General features: G+C 42.1%; 1 protein-coding gene across 1 annotated transcript; it reads right to left on the bottom strand.

Moving 5' to 3' along the window:
- Positions 1 to 606: 606 nt before the first annotated feature.
- Positions 607 to 17,757, bottom strand: SEC62 (SEC62 homolog, preprotein translocation factor). Its single transcript, XM_054282538.1, has 8 exons — positions 17,685 to 17,757; positions 9,674 to 9,782; positions 8,837 to 8,942; positions 7,236 to 7,446; positions 5,507 to 5,599; positions 3,478 to 3,538; positions 3,090 to 3,209; positions 607 to 2,554 (listed from the first exon to the last, which is right to left on the bottom strand). The coding sequence occupies exons 1-8, from the start codon at positions 17,718 to 17,720 to the stop codon at positions 2,088 to 2,090; spliced, it is 1,203 nt and encodes a 400-aa protein (XP_054138513.1). The 5' UTR covers positions 17,721 to 17,757; the 3' UTR covers positions 607 to 2,087.

Below are 17,757 nucleotides of genomic sequence, written 5' to 3' on the forward strand. Positions count from 1 at the left end.
ACTCACAATTTTACTATTACTGGCATGTTGTTCTGAAATAATGTTCTTTCATAAAGTTATTCCAAATTGCTTCAGAAGTACTGGGGGGATATTTCTAGGAAAACAAGTACAGTAATGAGTCATGAAGTTCTTTCCTTAACCACTGAGCAGATCTTTCTTACCCCAGCTCAGAGATCAGAGCTGTTCACAGCAGATCAAGGGAGGAGTTAAGGCCAGTTCAATTTGCAGGCTGCAGGAGCCCGGGACTCTGTCGAGGTGACAGCACAAGTGTCTGATGGTTAATTCTGAGCCCCAGACACCTCTCTCCAGGTGGCACACACCCCATGAACAGGGAGCAAATGACAATATTAGAGTTTTTATTTGACCACTTCCACTTGATTTGCTCAGCATGGCCCGGTTATTTCACTTGGAGGAGGGAACATACTTGAAATAACTGAAAACCACTGCATTAACTTCTTAAAATCCTGCTGAGGGCTTGGCTGCCCTGTGGTGCCCCCGTGCAGGCTCTGCTCTCCCCATGACATTGTGCACACCCCACTCAGGTCCAACAGGACTTTGTTTGCTCTTCAATCAGTGATAACACACAAGTGGCCAGGAGTCAATCTCTTTAGTTAATGGGTCCTTTAATTTTTTTGCTATATTAATAAAAAAGTGATCCAATTTATCTGTTTCCTTATGGAGTAACTATTCAGGATTTAAGAAGCAAATACACCATATCCATGAATTGTTTGTCAATGCAACCATGATGATGTATATATTTGCACAATCTGAAAAATTGGTATCTTCATCCAAAATGCCGACGCTGGAAGGATGGGAAGCAATTTAGGATAGGAAAAAAAATTCTCTTACCCTCATCTTCTCTGAGTGGGCTGGGAAGACAATCAAATCTATAAAGTCCTTGAGAGGAAAGAGGCTGAGTTGTAACTTCTTCCATGCTCAGTCAGCCAAGAGCTCCAGTCCATCCTGCCCAGAGGCAGCAGCTCCTCTGAGGCTTTACAAACATGAACGGTCATTGCACAGCAGCTCTGCGAGCAGAGCAACTCTCCTGCCTCTTCTGCTTCAAACTACTCCAGTTCCAGAGTACACAGAGGTTTAACATTAAGGCATCCATACAGCTCTGGTGTTTGCTTTCATTTAATAAAGATCAATTTACTCAAATACATGGAATGTTGGCACAAAACTAAAGCTTCTGTGGAACAGCTACCAATCATACACAAATACTCCGTGAGGTCCTCTCGACTTGCATTTCTCTGATAGATACACCACAACATGGCTTCAATAATACAAACTGAATGCTGGATCAAATCTCTAAATAATAAGTAGCAGTTAAAGTAAATGGTTTGCTTTATTTGTAAATTATGTACAGAATACATTTGTTTTTATTTAAATTATGATGGAGCAGGAGAAAGAAAACAGCCATCATTTCCAAACCATGCTGCTTCCTTCACCTGCTAGAGATGACATCTCTCTCTGCACTGGATGCACAAAACCAGTTTGGATTTCCTCAGTTGCTGGCACACAGGCTGGAGAAACAGAGAACACTGCAGCCAAATTCAGCACTACCTGACACCTCTACTGTCAGCAAAATACTTCTGCTAAAACTAGTTTTCTCAGGAAAGTTCTCACAATCTTTTGAAAACAAAGTCAAGAAAAATATCAAGAAGGCTGTGGGCTAAGAAGGGCTTTACCTAACTATCAGATGAGGATAACTAGGAATAATCTGAGATTTGGTCATTCAACTTTTACCTGGTTTACAAAAGCAAGTTTGAGAAGCTAAACTAATTGACCAGTTATGCAAGTACCAGAAAATGATGTTTTTCAGTGTGTTTGAGGACAATCTGGGCAACCTATCAATCAATAAAAAACCTGTCAAATTGATAAAACTTCCGTAAATGGATATTAATGATTAACATAGTACCGAGTAATCAAGTTAATGGTTAAAAAAAATGAAGGAACTAGATATAAAACTGTTTGGTAACACGGATGTTTCAGCAAACAAAGATGCTACTGTATGGTCTATGTTTTGGTGATCAGCCAACAAAGAAAATCCAACCATTTGCACATACTTAGTCCCAAACCACAGTGAGTTATGATTTTCCATGTGAAGGCCCACTTTCGGTATCTTCCTCCTCTTCCTCCTCACAATCCCCTTCATCTGTTTGCTGTTCCAGTTCCTCTTTTGTGATCATTTCAAAGTCGTTTCCATTGCCACTACTGTGCTGGGACCTGTCATCCTCGCGCCTGTCACTGTCAGTGTCTGAATGTCGCTCTCCTCCCGAGCCGTCTGTTCCCGAGTTCCTTGTGCCTTCTGTCTTTCCATCCTCCTCTTCCTTCTTCTCACTGTCTGATTTCTCCTCGCTGTCGTATTTTTGCTGCTTTTTGGATTCTGCTTTTTCCTCTTTCTTTAAGTCTGCTTTTGGTCCTTTGTATTCGTGTGTGTACAGGGGCCTGAAGGAGTCAATGAATCCCACGTCTGCTGTAAGGTTTGGCAGGAACCAGAAGTGATGCCTTCCTCCAGTGATGAGCCAGATGATGAGGAAAAGGATGCAGCGAGCTGTGAAAACAAGGGAAAGTTTGGATTTTGTTACAGACACACACGGTGTACAACCATGCTGTAAGAGATGCTCACTGCTAATGCTCACACCCAGCCAGGGACTGGGGGATGCTGGGGGAAACCCCTCATTCCACAATAGCTCTGTGGAGTAGTTTGTTCTTCCCATGTCTCCTCTACCCCACTAACCATGGATCTTATCTCTCATTTAACTTTTAAACCCTCTGCCACAGAAAGCTTTAAAATCCTGGTGCCACCATTCTCGCCTCTTAATATGTTTCTGTGTGCAGTCCTGGGTGCACACAGAAATAAGTTCCGCACTTATTTGTTTAAACACAGGCAGTAAACGAATCTGCACTACACAGGGAACGCCGGCAGGCGACACGAGCCTGAGCGCTCTCTCTTCCCGCGGCACAACTGTGACACCCGCTGGCCGCAGGGCAGCGCACAGGGACCCGCCCGGCCGCGGCCCAACCCCGCCCCGGGAGGCGGCAGCGCCCGGGCCGAGCTCGGGGAGGAGCCGCCTGCCCGCACTCACCGACGGCCAGGAGCAGAATGCTGGCCACAAAGCAGCCGGCGCCCACGCTGAGGTAATAAACACCCACACGCATCTCGGCCGGCCACAGCGGGAACAGGGTGGCGGCGATAACGGCGATCACTGGGCACGGGGGCAGGACAGAGACACGAGAAGCATCATTAGCACACGTACAGAGATTAAGGCTTACTGCTCATTCAAACTAGTGCTTTAGATTCACTTAACATCTATACTATTTTAGATTTAAAAAAATAAAATTAGCTGATTTGTCTTATTCTACACAAGTTCTAGAGTCCGGAATGTATCACTCATAACATATTTCATATTTTTACATAACCCACATTTGCCCACTGGACAACTCACTGGTTAGTTTAAACTTGTGCATACTTACCAAGTACGAGTCCCATGGCAAAAGTTTTAAAGTGAACAGGGTCATAGATCCACACGTAGACCTACAACAGAAATGATGTGGTTTACACTCAGAACAAGCTCTCTGATAAACATCTCCTGTATTCCCTCCCCAAACACTCACTGCCAGGCTGCAATGCTTGGTGCTGAGCAAAAGGCCTTCTGGTCAGCACCCAGGCAGGACAAGGGGTTGTGATTCCTAGGAAGGGTAACTGACAGGTGATGGAATCCTGAGGAAAACAATCAGACAGCAGAACTGATGGGAAAATGAAAGATTCTGAAATCAAGGTTTGGTTGTATCTTTCTTTATTCATTAATGTTGTTCAGCATGAAGCCAAAAAAAAAAAAAAAAAAATCAAAAGTTTCCCAAGACCACTGAGTGGAAACAAAAAGTCTTTTGAGTTTTGAAAGGAAAACACAGAGACTGCACACAAAGGAAGTAGCTGGAATGGTGACTGCAGGCCCTGTGCTGGGCTCAGATCAGTGCCCCAGCACCCTCTGTCCCACAGCACTGTTAGCTCTGCATCTACAGCTGCAACCCTCAGAGCCAATGTTTGTGTGAGAGCTGTGGATCCATTTGAATCTGAGCTGCTCAGCCATAAATGAAAAACTCCTTAGTAAAGTGCAGAATTTCCTGAACTAGAAAAATCTGTTATTTTTTTTCTTAGCAAATTAAAGAGTTTGAATCCAAGCTTCTGTCAATGAAAAGAAGCTGCTGGTTACTAGAAACCAGCAACCCTCACTGCAGGTGTTCAATACCAACTACCAGAAGGGCACCTGGGAAGCAGTGATGATTCTGTGTGGTGCAATAAATATTTAACATTCTGCTTCCCACAGGTGCCAGAGTTAACTGTATTCAGGTGCCAGTCAGCTGTTCTGGGAGCCCAGGCAGGCTGAAGATGGTGACTGGCAGTAAGTGTGTGATATCCAGTGTTTGTAAGTGCAAAATAATGAGGGAAAGGGAAAAACCCAGCTCTAATGCAAATACACAGGAATTTGCTCTTAATCAGCTACTACTTTAAAAAAAGCTTTTGTGAATTACAGTAGTTAAAAAATGTCAGCTCATTAATAAACAGAGAAGTAAGTGATGTTAGGACAAGCAGTAAATACTGTGGTACTGCAGATACTGCAGCCTCATTTGGAATGGGCACTTCATGTAGAGACAACAGGGAGGATCAGAGCTGGGTGTGATTCCACATCAGATGGGATGAAACAGAGCAAAGCAAGTGTAGAATGAGAAAGGTAAAACCAAGATACAAAGGAGAAACACATTTTCAGCACAAGTTATTTATTTGCAGAATTTGCTGCCATGTGTGTTTTATACCCAAAGGAACACAAGAATCCTGGGGGAGATTCCAGTACAGCCACACACAGCATCAACACAGCACAATAAAACTTACCACTTATCCCAAACTTGAGAAGCACAAATGTGACTCTGGACATTACAGAGCTGGTAAATAATTAAATTCTTTGTCTTCCAGAACAGCAAAGCACACGGAAGTATTTAAGGCCACAATGTCAGTGGTAAAGCCAGGATGAGCATTCAGATCACAAAGCCAGGCAGGTATTTTTTATTTCCCCTCCTGTCACTGAACATGGTGCCCTGGAAGGCTGGTTTGGCTTAGAACAATTTTGGCATGGCAGTGGCTGTGGGACAAGCTGGGCTGGAGGGACTTCAGGAGTCTTTGTCCCACCCTCCTGTCCCAGGCAGGGTCAGCCCCACCAGCCCCTGAATTCACTCTGAGGACAAACATTTCCCCTCATGGCCACCAACACCTCACCTACTGGTAAGGAAGTTTTCTTTGGGATTTTTTGGAAGTTACTCTTCTCTATTTACCTGTCTTTAACCTCCTTGAAGTATATGAAAATCTGCTTTCAAGGTCGGCCATCACATTGCCATTATTTTTTCTTTCAACATGTCAAGAAGGAGTTTGCAGAAATCCAATAAATTACAGCATTGTCTGACAACAGCATGGTGACACCCAAAGTTGAAAAGCACCTCTAAATCTTACCTCATTTCCATCCAAGAAAACTTGGTCTTCATGTGGCTCAAGTTTAAATTTCCTCTTAGTTTCCTTTTTCTTAGGTGTTCCTGGGGTGTCATCCTGAGGACAAACATAAATATTTTATCCATATTTTATATTTAAAATACACATACAAACCACTATATATAAAATTACAAAAATCTAATGCTTTAATTTTTATGATGTACATGATCTTTACAATATATTTTAATTTAATTTATAGTATCTGTTAATATATTTAATCTGGTAACTTTTCACAGACTTAAGATCATATTTACACTTTTTGGGTTTTTTTTAAAGTAAAGATACTTTATTTCCTCCTGTTCTTGTTTATTATCAAGGGGGTACCTCAAAAATCAAGGAAGATTTTAGGTAAGGAGAAATCTCATTTTTAGTGTCTAAGGACTGGACTATGACTTCAGGATTCCACTGTGGCATGAAAAGCCTGGCAAAGCTGGGCTGATACAGGAAGTCTGTACAGGGATCAAGAACAGGGAACAACACTTCACCATCACTGACTTTGTTAGAATTATTTGCTATTTTAGTGCCATATTTACCAAATGGACATCCTGGCAGATCAGTTTCTGCCCATTTATTCTTTATCCTCCTCAATCTGTTTTTGGATCTTGTGCTTCCTCTTCTCTGTCTCCTATTTGCTTCTCTTTGCTTACTTCATTGTGAGAAATTAACTTTGTGGTTTTGGTCCTGTGTTTCATTCAAGTTCCCACCCACTGGCTTATATAATCCACTAAATATGTGTTCAATAAATAATGATTAGTTTAAAAATTAACACACATTTAATAATGTGCCTCCCCTGATGACAGTGGAACGGAGGAGTTCGTTACTTTCATAATCAGCATTTTGCAGTACCTCAGGGGCTGGGTAATCTTACACTGGGCTGGGACTGCAGTGGGACTGCCCTGTTTATAACTCTTTTATTCACCATTTGGGTTTCTCTGGACAGCCAAACCTTTGTAGACTGTAACTCCCACTAGATGTGCCATTATTTAACTTAGGAATGTTTGAATGGGAATAACTTTGGCCCACTATCCTACTAACTCTCACTGATTCAGAGCACTGAATGTAGAAGAAACACCAAATTCACTCATCCAGTTTCTCCTCAGCTTGCCAACATTTTAGAGATTCTGTTCTGCTAATAATAAATAAGTAATAAAAGCAATCAGGAGTGAAAACAAACCCAAACCACATTAAAACTTGTACCACAGTTGTAGTTTGAACGTGGAAGCTCAAGTGCAAGGAACAGGATGCAGGCAGGCATGGAGCTGTTACAGGCCCCACATACCAAATGTGACATTCCAAACATTCCAGTTACCAAACACTGCAAAACTGTTTTGTTTCAGTGCTGCAGCTGCACTGGTTTGGGTGTTTGGTCACATGCACATGTGTCATTCTGTGGTAGCTGATGTACACAGGCTCCCTGCCTGCTGCCACTGCACAGGAACAGCTTTGGATTAACTCAGCCCACGTCAAAAGATGACAAGGTACACAAAGAGCTGAAGCCTCTTTTTTGATCTAGACCAAAATAAGACAAATTCAAAAGGTAACAAAAAAAAAGCAGCAGCATGATTTAGAGATGAAAACAGGAAAATAAAGCAAGGCATATTTTAGAATAATCAACTTCTGAGCCAGTGCAATGTTAAAAATCTGTTGATGTATTTGTTACAGGTTTGTGTCTTCTCTTGCACACAGTACTTACCTTCTTACACTCATCTTTTTCACCATCCTTTTTCTTTTCCTTTTCTTTCTCCTTCTTTGATTTTTCATCTTTGCCACTTTCCTTCTTGCTCTTTTTCTCCTCTTCTTTCCCACTCTCAGCCTTTCCTTTTTCCTTTTCTTTCTTGGTATCCTTGTCAGGTTTCATTTTCATCACTTTCAAGGCTCGATGAAAGAACTGTTTTTTCAGGAGTCTTAAAATGAAATAAGTTAAATGATTCATTTAAGTGCAGCTGTGAGAACAACATTTACACTCAATTATGTTATCAGACACCATTCTAGATTATCTCTCTAACATAATCATGACCAGCATGACTGAAAGGCAAGGTCACAATCATCTGCTCTATTTACAGCTACACACACCAGACCTACTTCTCCCATGTCCTGCCTGTTGCTTTGCTTTTTTTGGTTCATCTGGGTAAAAACTGCACTTTTCTGAGGCAGCATTTTGCAGATTTAAATGAACACACAAGATGTAGGATACAGCAAACCACAAGATCCTTTTAATTATCTTTCCCATTAATGCAATTCCTGCACTATTTATTTTTGAGTTCATGTCAATGGATTTCACAGCAAAGATAAGGAAGTGGGCATACAGCTCATCAAGATCTCTGGTAAGTGATGCACAATGAACAGAAGTGCTCTGTTCAACTGTGGTACCTATGCCAAGCCTTCCCTTCCTGCCAGCTACAAACAGACCTTATTGCAAGTGCACGTGTTATCTGTTTAAGTATGGAGATATCAAGATGTAAATATATGGCAAGCAGGGCACCAGGATGTAGTGCTTGGTATTCTTAATGTGGTCACCAACAAGAAACATCCTTGAAAGGAGCCAAATTCCCAACAGGAAGAGCAGCAGGGAATCTGCTCCTCAGACAGCAGGGACAGAGATTTGAGAGCTCTGACCCTACTGACTTCAAATATTGGCAAAATTCAGGAAACTCCTTTGGTTCACCTTGCTGCCCCAAGCAGTGCAGTGAAAGCCTGGGAGAGTTCTAGGAACAAAAATAATGAAACTGCATTGTCACAGACATTTTATCACAGAAATCCTTTCTTTGGGGTTGTGTATCTTCTGGGGAGCAAAGGGCACCAGAAGAAGAATGTAAACAATGATTATCAGCTGCTGTAAAATGCAATAAGATGCACCTGTGATTGATTCATGTTCCCATGTTTATAATTAAAAGCCAATCACAGGAGCAAGCTAGAGACAGAGTCCCTGGACACAACTTTGTTATAGATTCTTTCTTTCTTTCTATTCTTAGCTTAGCAGCCTCTGCAACTTCTCTCTTTATTCTATTTAGTACAGTTATAATGTATTATATATCATATATCAATAAATCCAACCTTCTCATCAAGAAACAAGATTGTCATCTTTCTCTCACCCCAGCGACCCACTCAGGTCGCTGTAATACTGCATCATTTCCACCCTCAAACACAGCAACAGAAATCATTACAATCATTATTTTTGCATACATCCTGAAGTTTTAGGATGCACAAAGCCCAAGTTACATTGGTTCCTAACTAACTGTGACATCTGGACAGCTACAGCCATTCATGACACTGGAGAGGTGGCCTGGGTCATACCTGTTGCAGTAATCAACCACAGACTCTCGGGTTGTAAAGAGAGCCTCCTCTCCTTTCTTTGCCTTCGCCCATTTAGAATCCAGGAGGCAATCCACAGCTTTGGAAGCTAGAGGGAAAAAAAGAATTAAAAATGCATTCAAATTAACATTATTTTTAACATTTAGTCTTGAACCACAATGACCAGTCTGTTCTGGTGATGTTTCACATCCTTTTAATCTTTCAAGTAAGACTAGGCACTATTCTGAAATACATTCCTCTTGACATCACCCACCTATAAACCACAGAGTGAAAGATTATTGCATTTACTCCAGGCTAGTGAGATTCATTTTATGGCTTCCTAATACCTAGATAAGTTTTCAAAACCAAACTGTAGGATCAGTACTATTAATCAAAATAAAACAGCCTCTCCTGTTGGGAATTTAGCTGCTAGAGACTGGAAAATTACAAAGCTGTGGCTAATTCCAAATCCTACACCTGCAAAGATAGTGTGTCTTTGGGCCTGGCTGTAGTATAATAACAATTAGTGAAATAAACATGAGAAAAGAGAGATGTAACCCCTAAGGAATGAGGAAAAGTTGATAGTATAGTTTAACCAATAGATTGCTTGGCTTACAGAATATTCATAAGCTTGTTATTTGCTATATAAGTGTTCGATGCTTTCTTTAATAAGCATCGAACACTTTAATAAATAAATAAATAAATAAATAAATAAATCTTTAATAAATTAGACCTGTGATGAACCATCTGGGTGTCCTAGTCTCCTTCCTACAACACTCTCCCACCCTCCAAGTGCAATGTGAGAAGAAACCAGCATTCTCTGGTTAAAAGCAAGCCTACCAATAAAATAATCCACTCGGTGGCCCATCATGTTGGTGGATTTTGTTGGACAGTTGAAGCGCAAGTATTTAGCAACAGCTTTCTCCTCCTTGAATGGCTCACCAACTTCCTACAGGGGGAAAAGCCAAAAGTTATTAATACAGTTTTAAACACATAAGAAAATCACCCATTTGGGCTTAAAAAATCTGATATTGCAAAGTCCTGTCTTCATTATTTAATGGCACATTAAACAAATAAAATATGAAGGATGTGACAATAGGTCAAGTCATTTTTCCTGAGAACTTTCTGTGTAAATGAAGCAAAAAAGCAGCAAATCTCAAGTTAGATGAACTGAAGGTAAGGAGGACAAACTCCTTCAGCAGATCTGTAGAAAGAGCAAACTAAAGGAAGGCCTAAGAGGAAAGCAGCACGTGGAAGCTGCTCAAGGTACACAGCTGGGATGGAAACAGTTGTGAAGCTGGGAACAAAGAAAAAGCAGAGTGAGGAATGAGTGTGTATGAAATGACAGCAATGTAGGCACTCTGAGAGTGCAGCTCAGATTTCATGTGAGAAGGAGAAAACCATGTTGAAAAGAAGCTGAAAGATTTGGCTAGAAAATTTCTTTGCCTACTTTGACTGCAGAATGAGACTTTGAGGAGATTCTGCCAATCCACAGAGTACAACATCAGGATGAAAGCACAGCAGGATGAAATTTAAACATGAAAAGCAATGCTTTATGAGAAGGGAGCCCTTAGTCTGCACACATTCACAAATTCTGTGCTTTTACCACCTTGCAGAGAGCGAACAGAACTCTGAGATGTATAAGGCAGAAGGATGGAGATGAGCATTTTCATTATGTAAAATTAAGATCTAATATTTGCAAGCAGGGAATGGAAGAACTTCCTAATGTTTCTGCTTCACAAAAACATATCTGAAAAAACCCATAGGCTGGGATATTAAACTGACTTATGCTAACTTCCTCAAAACACTTTTCTGTACATTCTTTTAATCCACAAGGTTTAATTCTCCAACCCCCCTGCTACTTGTGGCTCAGTAGCACAAACACAGGACAGCTTTCCACACCTCAGGGCCTTTTCTGTACCTGCTCCTCTGGGGTTGCCTGAAGAAATAGATTGTATCAACCACAAATCAGACTGGTCATTTCCAGGAATAAAAGTTTCAGAGTCTATTTAAAGACCTAATATTCCTAAAGGTCAATAAACATACACAACCTCCATTACTGCTCTTAAGATGCATAATGATAATATCACAAGCAGCCTGTTCCATGGAAATGCAAGGTGAAATAGCTGTGTTTACACCAGAATAAAAGCTTCAGATGGTAGAGTTGTTAATTTTCAACAGCTAACTTTCAAAACCAACTGGTTAATGAGTATCCTTCGAGAGGAGACTGTTGCTTTTCCTGTCTGAGGAGAATTTTGGAGAGAATAATACAGACACAAGGTATCCAAATGACCAAAAGTCTCCATAGCCCTTAGTTCTGAGACTTTTTAAAAACCCTCCACATGAAGAAGAAATATGCTCACTCACCAGGTAGTTTCAAAAATGTACCCAAATTAGGCCAGATGATCCTAACAGTCCTCAAATGGATATTACATCCTGCTGCATGTTCAATCCATTTTTTAATTTTTACATTTTAAAAATCTGCATTGAACATCAGATAAGAAAACTACTCCCTGACAGTGCCATGTATGGACATAATTTATGTTCTGTGGTTTCAGGTCCTCTTACATGGTACAGTTCTAGCAGTAACTGTAAATCCAACCAAGCCACCAAACTTGGTGCCAATAAATGGAACAGCACCAAAAGGGGCTCCAGTGCTCTGGAATCAAACAAGTGACTGTGTGCCACCATTGCCAACGGGATCAGACACCAGGAGCACGGGGACTGCAGGCAGCAGCTGGGTGTGAAATGCTGTTTGCTGATAATTCCTGTCAGCAATGGGATTTGGAACAATTCACAGGGCAAATGTTCTTCACAGCACGGAGAGTGAGACAGAGAAAGTGCAGATATTCTCATCAGTGTTAACTCCTCTGCTAAGGTGCTTTTTCTCCTTCTTCCTAAAATATTTATGATCCTGCTGGGCCATGTGAGGCACTGCACAGGCAGGGGCTGGCACCAGGAGATTTTTTTACTGCTCCTTTCTCTCTATTGCTTTGCGAGGGGTAGTTTCATAACAGCCCAAACAAAAAAAGCTTCCCAGTGAGAGAGACTGCCACAGTTTAACTGAGCTCATTCTGAGAAAGTGTCCCCTGCAATTTAATCCCCATTTTTCATCCTATTTTCATCCCTTTGTTGGCAGAGCCAGGCTTCCATTAAAATGTGAAAATAAATGACTGACAGAAAATAATATATTCCATCAATAAATTAAATCAACCAAAGCAATGTTAAGTTCATTACCCTAGGCACAACTTTTAAAAGTTGCAGTTCAACCAAATTTTGTGTTTGTTTTTAAAAGCAGCCCATGTTGTCACTAGACAGCATGCAAGATTTAGAGATTTACAATCCCTGGTGACAAACTCTGGCCATTAAAAATAAAATCAAACCAGATTTCTTACTTGTCTAGACAGAACTCCACCTACTGACAGGAAAAGCAGTGCTCAGCCTAGTCACTTGCTAGAAATGCAAAGACATTTTAAATTTTTAAGAATAATTCTCAATCACAATTCTGCCCTGTATGAACAATCAAACCCAGGGACCTTCCAGACTCACTGAAGGGAAGGGAAATTCCTAATCAAACTTCCCATTATCTCCCAAATCAGAGTACAGCACAGTCCCTGCTGCACTTCAGTGCATGGATGCAGCTCGCAGTTAATTCAACCCCCAGCTGGGACTGCAGCCCCACAGAGGCCTGAACACATCAAAATAACATCTGAGCTGAGCCACTGAATTCTCCCCCTCAGCTCTGCCCAAGCATGACTTATTCAGGTTTTCCTGCTCCGATGACAAAAGGGCAGAGCACATTTCTGGTTAGAAAACTGCACTCATTTTATCCCCTCTTTGCTTCACAGTTGCAAGAAGACAGGTGTCGCAGACATTTTTGACAGAAATCCTTTCTTTCAGATTTCTGCATCTTCTGGGAAGCAGAAACCCCAGAAGAGAATGTAAACAATTGTTATCAGCTGCTGCAGAATGCAATAAAATGCACCTGTGATTAGTTCATGTTTCATGTTTTTAGTTAAGGGCCAATCACAGGAGCAAGCTCGAAGAAAGATTCCCGAAATACAGAACTTTGTTATAGATTCTTTTCTATTCTTCTTAGCTTAGCAGCATCTGCAACTTCTCTCTTTATTCTATTTAGTATAGTTATAATGTATTATATATCATATATCAATAAATCCAGCCTCCTGATCAAGAAACAAAATTCTCTTCTTTCTCTCACCCCAGCGACCGCCTCAGGTCGCTGTAATAGACAGGTATGACCCAAGGCAGGCCAATTTCCTTCCACAACCTGGTCACACAAACAGGGAAAATCAGGAGAGAGTAAATGCTGAGTGTCACTAGCAAGACAAGTTATTCCACATGCAGCCAATGCATTACAGGGATTTATACTCCCCTGTTTCAAATGGGTCATCCAAATTCTTTTATTTCAATGAAACAATATCCAGTTGATTTTTTTGCTCTTAGATTTTCAGAACACCACCCCTCAAAGCAGGCTGTTGAAGCCTAATAGTTGATACAGTTTTTAGATAAGGAAAAGAAGAAATTTAAGCACAATTATCATGTGGTGCCTGTTTTTCAAGCTGAGAGGCCACATCAAAAATGCCACTGTGTCAGGCCAGGTTCCATTCCACACACCTCATTCCAAAGACTCTGAAAGTGCTGAGCACATCCCAGCTTGGGCTGAACTGCAGGATTATCTTTTCCCCTTCCCTGTGCACTGTCAGGATCTCTGCATGTTCTGTGCAGGGCACTGGGTGCTGCTGAGATATTTGTACTTTGCCCAAAATAAACCAACGTGCCACAGGCAAAGAAAAAGCACAGAAATTGGCATGGCTGGAGTGGGGAGGGGAAACAAACACACCTGGGTGTTGGGACTTGCTCGTAGGACATCCCAATTTTCTTCAGTGAGTAACAAACACAAACTTGTCTGACTCCTGCACTGGTGACCAGCACAAGGACAGCCCCAGGTCTCTTAAAAGAAACTGCGGCAGAGCCATGTGGAGAAACCAGTTCTTCTGGGTTACCGTGGCCATGTGCTGGCCACAAAACATTAACTTTTCTTTACAGAAAAAGATTAGCAGATGTTTTGCAGTCCATATCCTATGAAAACAGAAGTATCTGTTTTCTTCCCTCTTTCTTTTTAACCACTGCTAATTTTTTTGGGCAAAACATACAGAACTCTGTAAACATACAGAGTTCTAAAACAGATCCAAGGAGCAATGTACAGTGTATTGAAGCCAAAACACACCAGCTTCAGTCCCCTTCCAACCCCAGGCCAGCTCTTCTGACTTTTTCCCTTTCCACCTCCAAAAATGTAACTCAAGATTTCCAAAAGACTGATTCTTGTTTTAGTGACAACTCAGGCTGCTACTTTTCATTCCCATTTTTCTGCTTTGTTTTTCCCCTTTGATGTTTGTTTCTTCCTCCTCTATCAGCTGATACCACTGAGCTTTCAAAGACATAATTTAAGCAGTCTCCTTTGTTATCATCCCACTCATCTTTAGTAGAATTTATGAATAAAATCAAGCCAAATGACCAAGCTGGAGTAAAATACACATTACTGGAAAACCATTGCAATGTCCTTTCTGCAGATCCTTGTCAGAGTCATTCACACAAAACTGCAGCACAGGAGCAGCAGTGCAGCTCTGCAGCTGTGCATTTTCCTTCCAGCAGAACCCAAACCATAACAGGACCCAGCTGCAGGCTACAAGAGTTAATGGTTAGTAGATGTCCTTCATCAGGAGAATCTCAGAACCTGAATCAAAGGAAAAAGCCAACAAGGAAAGTACCTGTCATTAATGGCACCTCAGCCACCTCAGCCATCAATTTGCAGTGGGACACTGACCCCATACTGCCCAGGAGCTGATTTCTCTCTTTGCAGGGGCAGCATTTACGTGCATGAACATTTCTGGAGTGCAGGACACAGCAACAAGGTGCTCGCCAAGCTCTGTTAATCCCAAGGCAAAGATCAGCCCAAAACCTGACACGGGCAGACTCAAACCGTGCCCTGGAATGCAGCCAAGGCAATGAAAACTTAATGCCCATTTAACATCAAACTGCAGAGCTGCCAGCACAGTGCCACGTGTTACCCGGCCCAAAGGAAACAACACCAAACAACAGAGAGGGGGAACGGAGATCACCCCACAGATGAGACTGAGTAAGGCTCTGTATGTTTTTAATTTTCTAAACAGTTCAAGTACAGAACCAGATCCACCAATCTTTAGACACTTTTCAAATAACACACAGGCAAAACTGAAAGAACTGTGGTTAAGGGTCCTGTGGTTAAGGGAATATTTCAGGATACATATGGAAAAAAAAAATAGTTCCAAGACATGAAGTAGCTTTGATCAGGTTGCTGGAGTAGCAGGCATTCAAAGGCATCTCCCATTTTTGTATTTTGTCTAAAATAAAAAGATTAAACTGGCCATTAGACAACAAATGTTGTTTTTCTGTCAGTAAGTCCTTTGTACACAGCAAGCATTCTTGATTTCAGCCATCTGAACCGCGAGGGAGCCACTGGGTAAGCAATGTGCATCCTACAGAGCAGCCTCCCCTCATACTGCAGGTCTGAATTAATCTCCAGGTTGATTACGGCTAAATTACCATCAGGAATGACACTTGGACAATTTTATCTCTGAAATATCTTTGTTCAAACTTCTGAAGTTAAAAAGTTTGTAACTTTTGTAACTTTCAGAGGAAGAGTGCAAGCAATGCAACACACATTGGGCAATGTGCCTTTTGATGAAAGTGCATTCCATGAAACACATCCTTCCTGTGGCTGCTTCCGATGGGAAACGTGGAGCAGCCTACAGAGAACTCTGAACTATTTCTGAGCCTTTTTTCATGTCCAGCTATCTGACATAACTACCATGATTCTAATCTTGATGGCAGGCATAAAACCCTACAAAAAATTCATTCCAAACCCAGGTTCTGTGCCCATGGTTTTTCTAATTGAACTCCACTACATCAGCCTCATCCACAGCTAAAACCACCAATTTTTCCCAAGAACCTCACTCCTGTCGAGAAATACAGGGTATTCTGATGTCAGACTTGTGTGCAGCACAATAAATAATCTCTTTAGGGGGGCAACATCACCTTAAATTAAGTACACACTGCTAAAACATTTGAAGCACCTACGAGGAAAAATCCCACACTTGATTTTAAAAGAAGACACTTGCAGCATGAGCCTGAGAAACGTGATAATCATACTGCAAATACGCCAGTAAAGTTCAAAAAGCTTAAGAAAAATGAAGTCCAAAACCCACTACCAAGAAAAATATGAGTTGCTTTATTCACTGACCAATTAAGAACACCCCTTGGGCATTCACCAGTATTCTTTATGTCTTGTCTTCCCATTGTTGCTGACCTACACTAGGAACCTATGATAATACACATTTATTTGCATAATTATATTACAAATTTAGGCCACAACCTTAAGTTTTAAAACCCAGACATCGATTTCATTACTAACAATCTGGGAAATACTTTTACTGCTAACAGGCTGGAAATTAAGTATGTGCTCAACTGCCTGCAAGACCACAGCTTTGGGTGTTATACAAACATTAAATTATGTTTAATTTTGGTTTGATGGGTGCTTTGTCATTCTTGGAAAGGGACAACCTATAAAAATCTTAAAAGGAGAATAATTATGTGACGTTTTGCAATAATTCATTGAACGCTGTGATGGATAGGGCTCGTTCAACAAGATTTTGATTAATGACTCCTTGCCTTTCTCCCCCTGCCTCGCTAATTGGAATTAAAGGGAAAAAGGAACCTTTACAGGTATAGGCAGATCTCCATCTTCCTGGGGGAAGGGAAAGTGGGCTGGGAGGGGAAGGCTGAGATAGGAGAGGGGGCAGCGAAGCAGAAGGGTGACATACGAAGCTGGTATTGTTGAATGGCTCTGTGATCTCTGCCGTGAATATTATCTGCTCTTACAGCAGAGCAATAAACCCCAAACAAACACTACTTAGCCGAGTGTTGATAACACATAACAGTAACAAGCGTTCTGGTCACTGATACTGTAAGTATGCCCAAAACATGCATTAAAAACTCTGAAAAACTCCATGTAAAAACTACACCTCGACACACCAGGCTCCCAGGTAAGTGAAAACACCAAAGCAGCCCTCAGTTTGTCTGTCAGTGCCACCACACAATTATCACTACATTTTAACACCATCTCAAAGCTGATTAGGTCTATTTATAGGCGTGCCTGTTTGTTTATGTTTTCCAGACACAAATTTCCTTTCCTTCCCGCATCATTTCCTGCTTGGGGCACGTTTGCTTTTAAGATGTTTTTACCATCTGTCCCACGGCTTCTGCTTACGATCCCTGGGCCGGACAGGCTGGGTGAAGGCAGCTCCCGGGTGTTTTGGTGTTACCCTCATTAAGCTATTGTTCGACACTGATAACCGGGGAGATCCTGAGTATAACACGGCGATTAAAAATCAGGAACAGCTCCATATGTAATTTTTTGGCCATGGAGAGACGAAGAACTTCTGAGGGCGCAGAGCCCATGGGGATGGAGCGGGGGCGCCTCTGATGTGCCGGGGGCCCCGCTGGCTGCCCCTCAGCCCCGAAACGCTCCTACTTGAGCTCCACCATTCTGCTTTCACGGTGTTTACCCATCTGCTAGAAAATTCTGAGGAGAACCTGCCGGCCCGGGCTCCGGCCCCGGCCTGAGGGGCTCCCGGCGCCCCGAGACTGGGGCGCTCTCACCGCGGGCCGCCCGCAGCCGCCACCTCGCAACAGCGTCGGGCGGGAAGACCGCGGGGGAAGCCGCTCTGAGCACGGAGAGGGGGAGCCACCGGGCGGGGAGGGAGAGATAGAGAGGAGGGAGAGTCTCGGGTACCTGGACGCGCTTCCTGTGCCTCCGCCGCTCCGCCATGTTGTCCCCGTCCGCTCCGCCGGTGACGCGCGCGGGG

The sequence above is a fragment of the Melozone crissalis genome, unplaced genomic scaffold (assembly GCF_028551555.1).
Source record: "Melozone crissalis strain CALT ecotype California unplaced genomic scaffold, PUWL_Pcris_2 ptg000034l_1, whole genome shotgun sequence".
Taxonomy (NCBI): domain Eukaryota; kingdom Metazoa; phylum Chordata; class Aves; order Passeriformes; family Passerellidae; genus Melozone; species Melozone crissalis.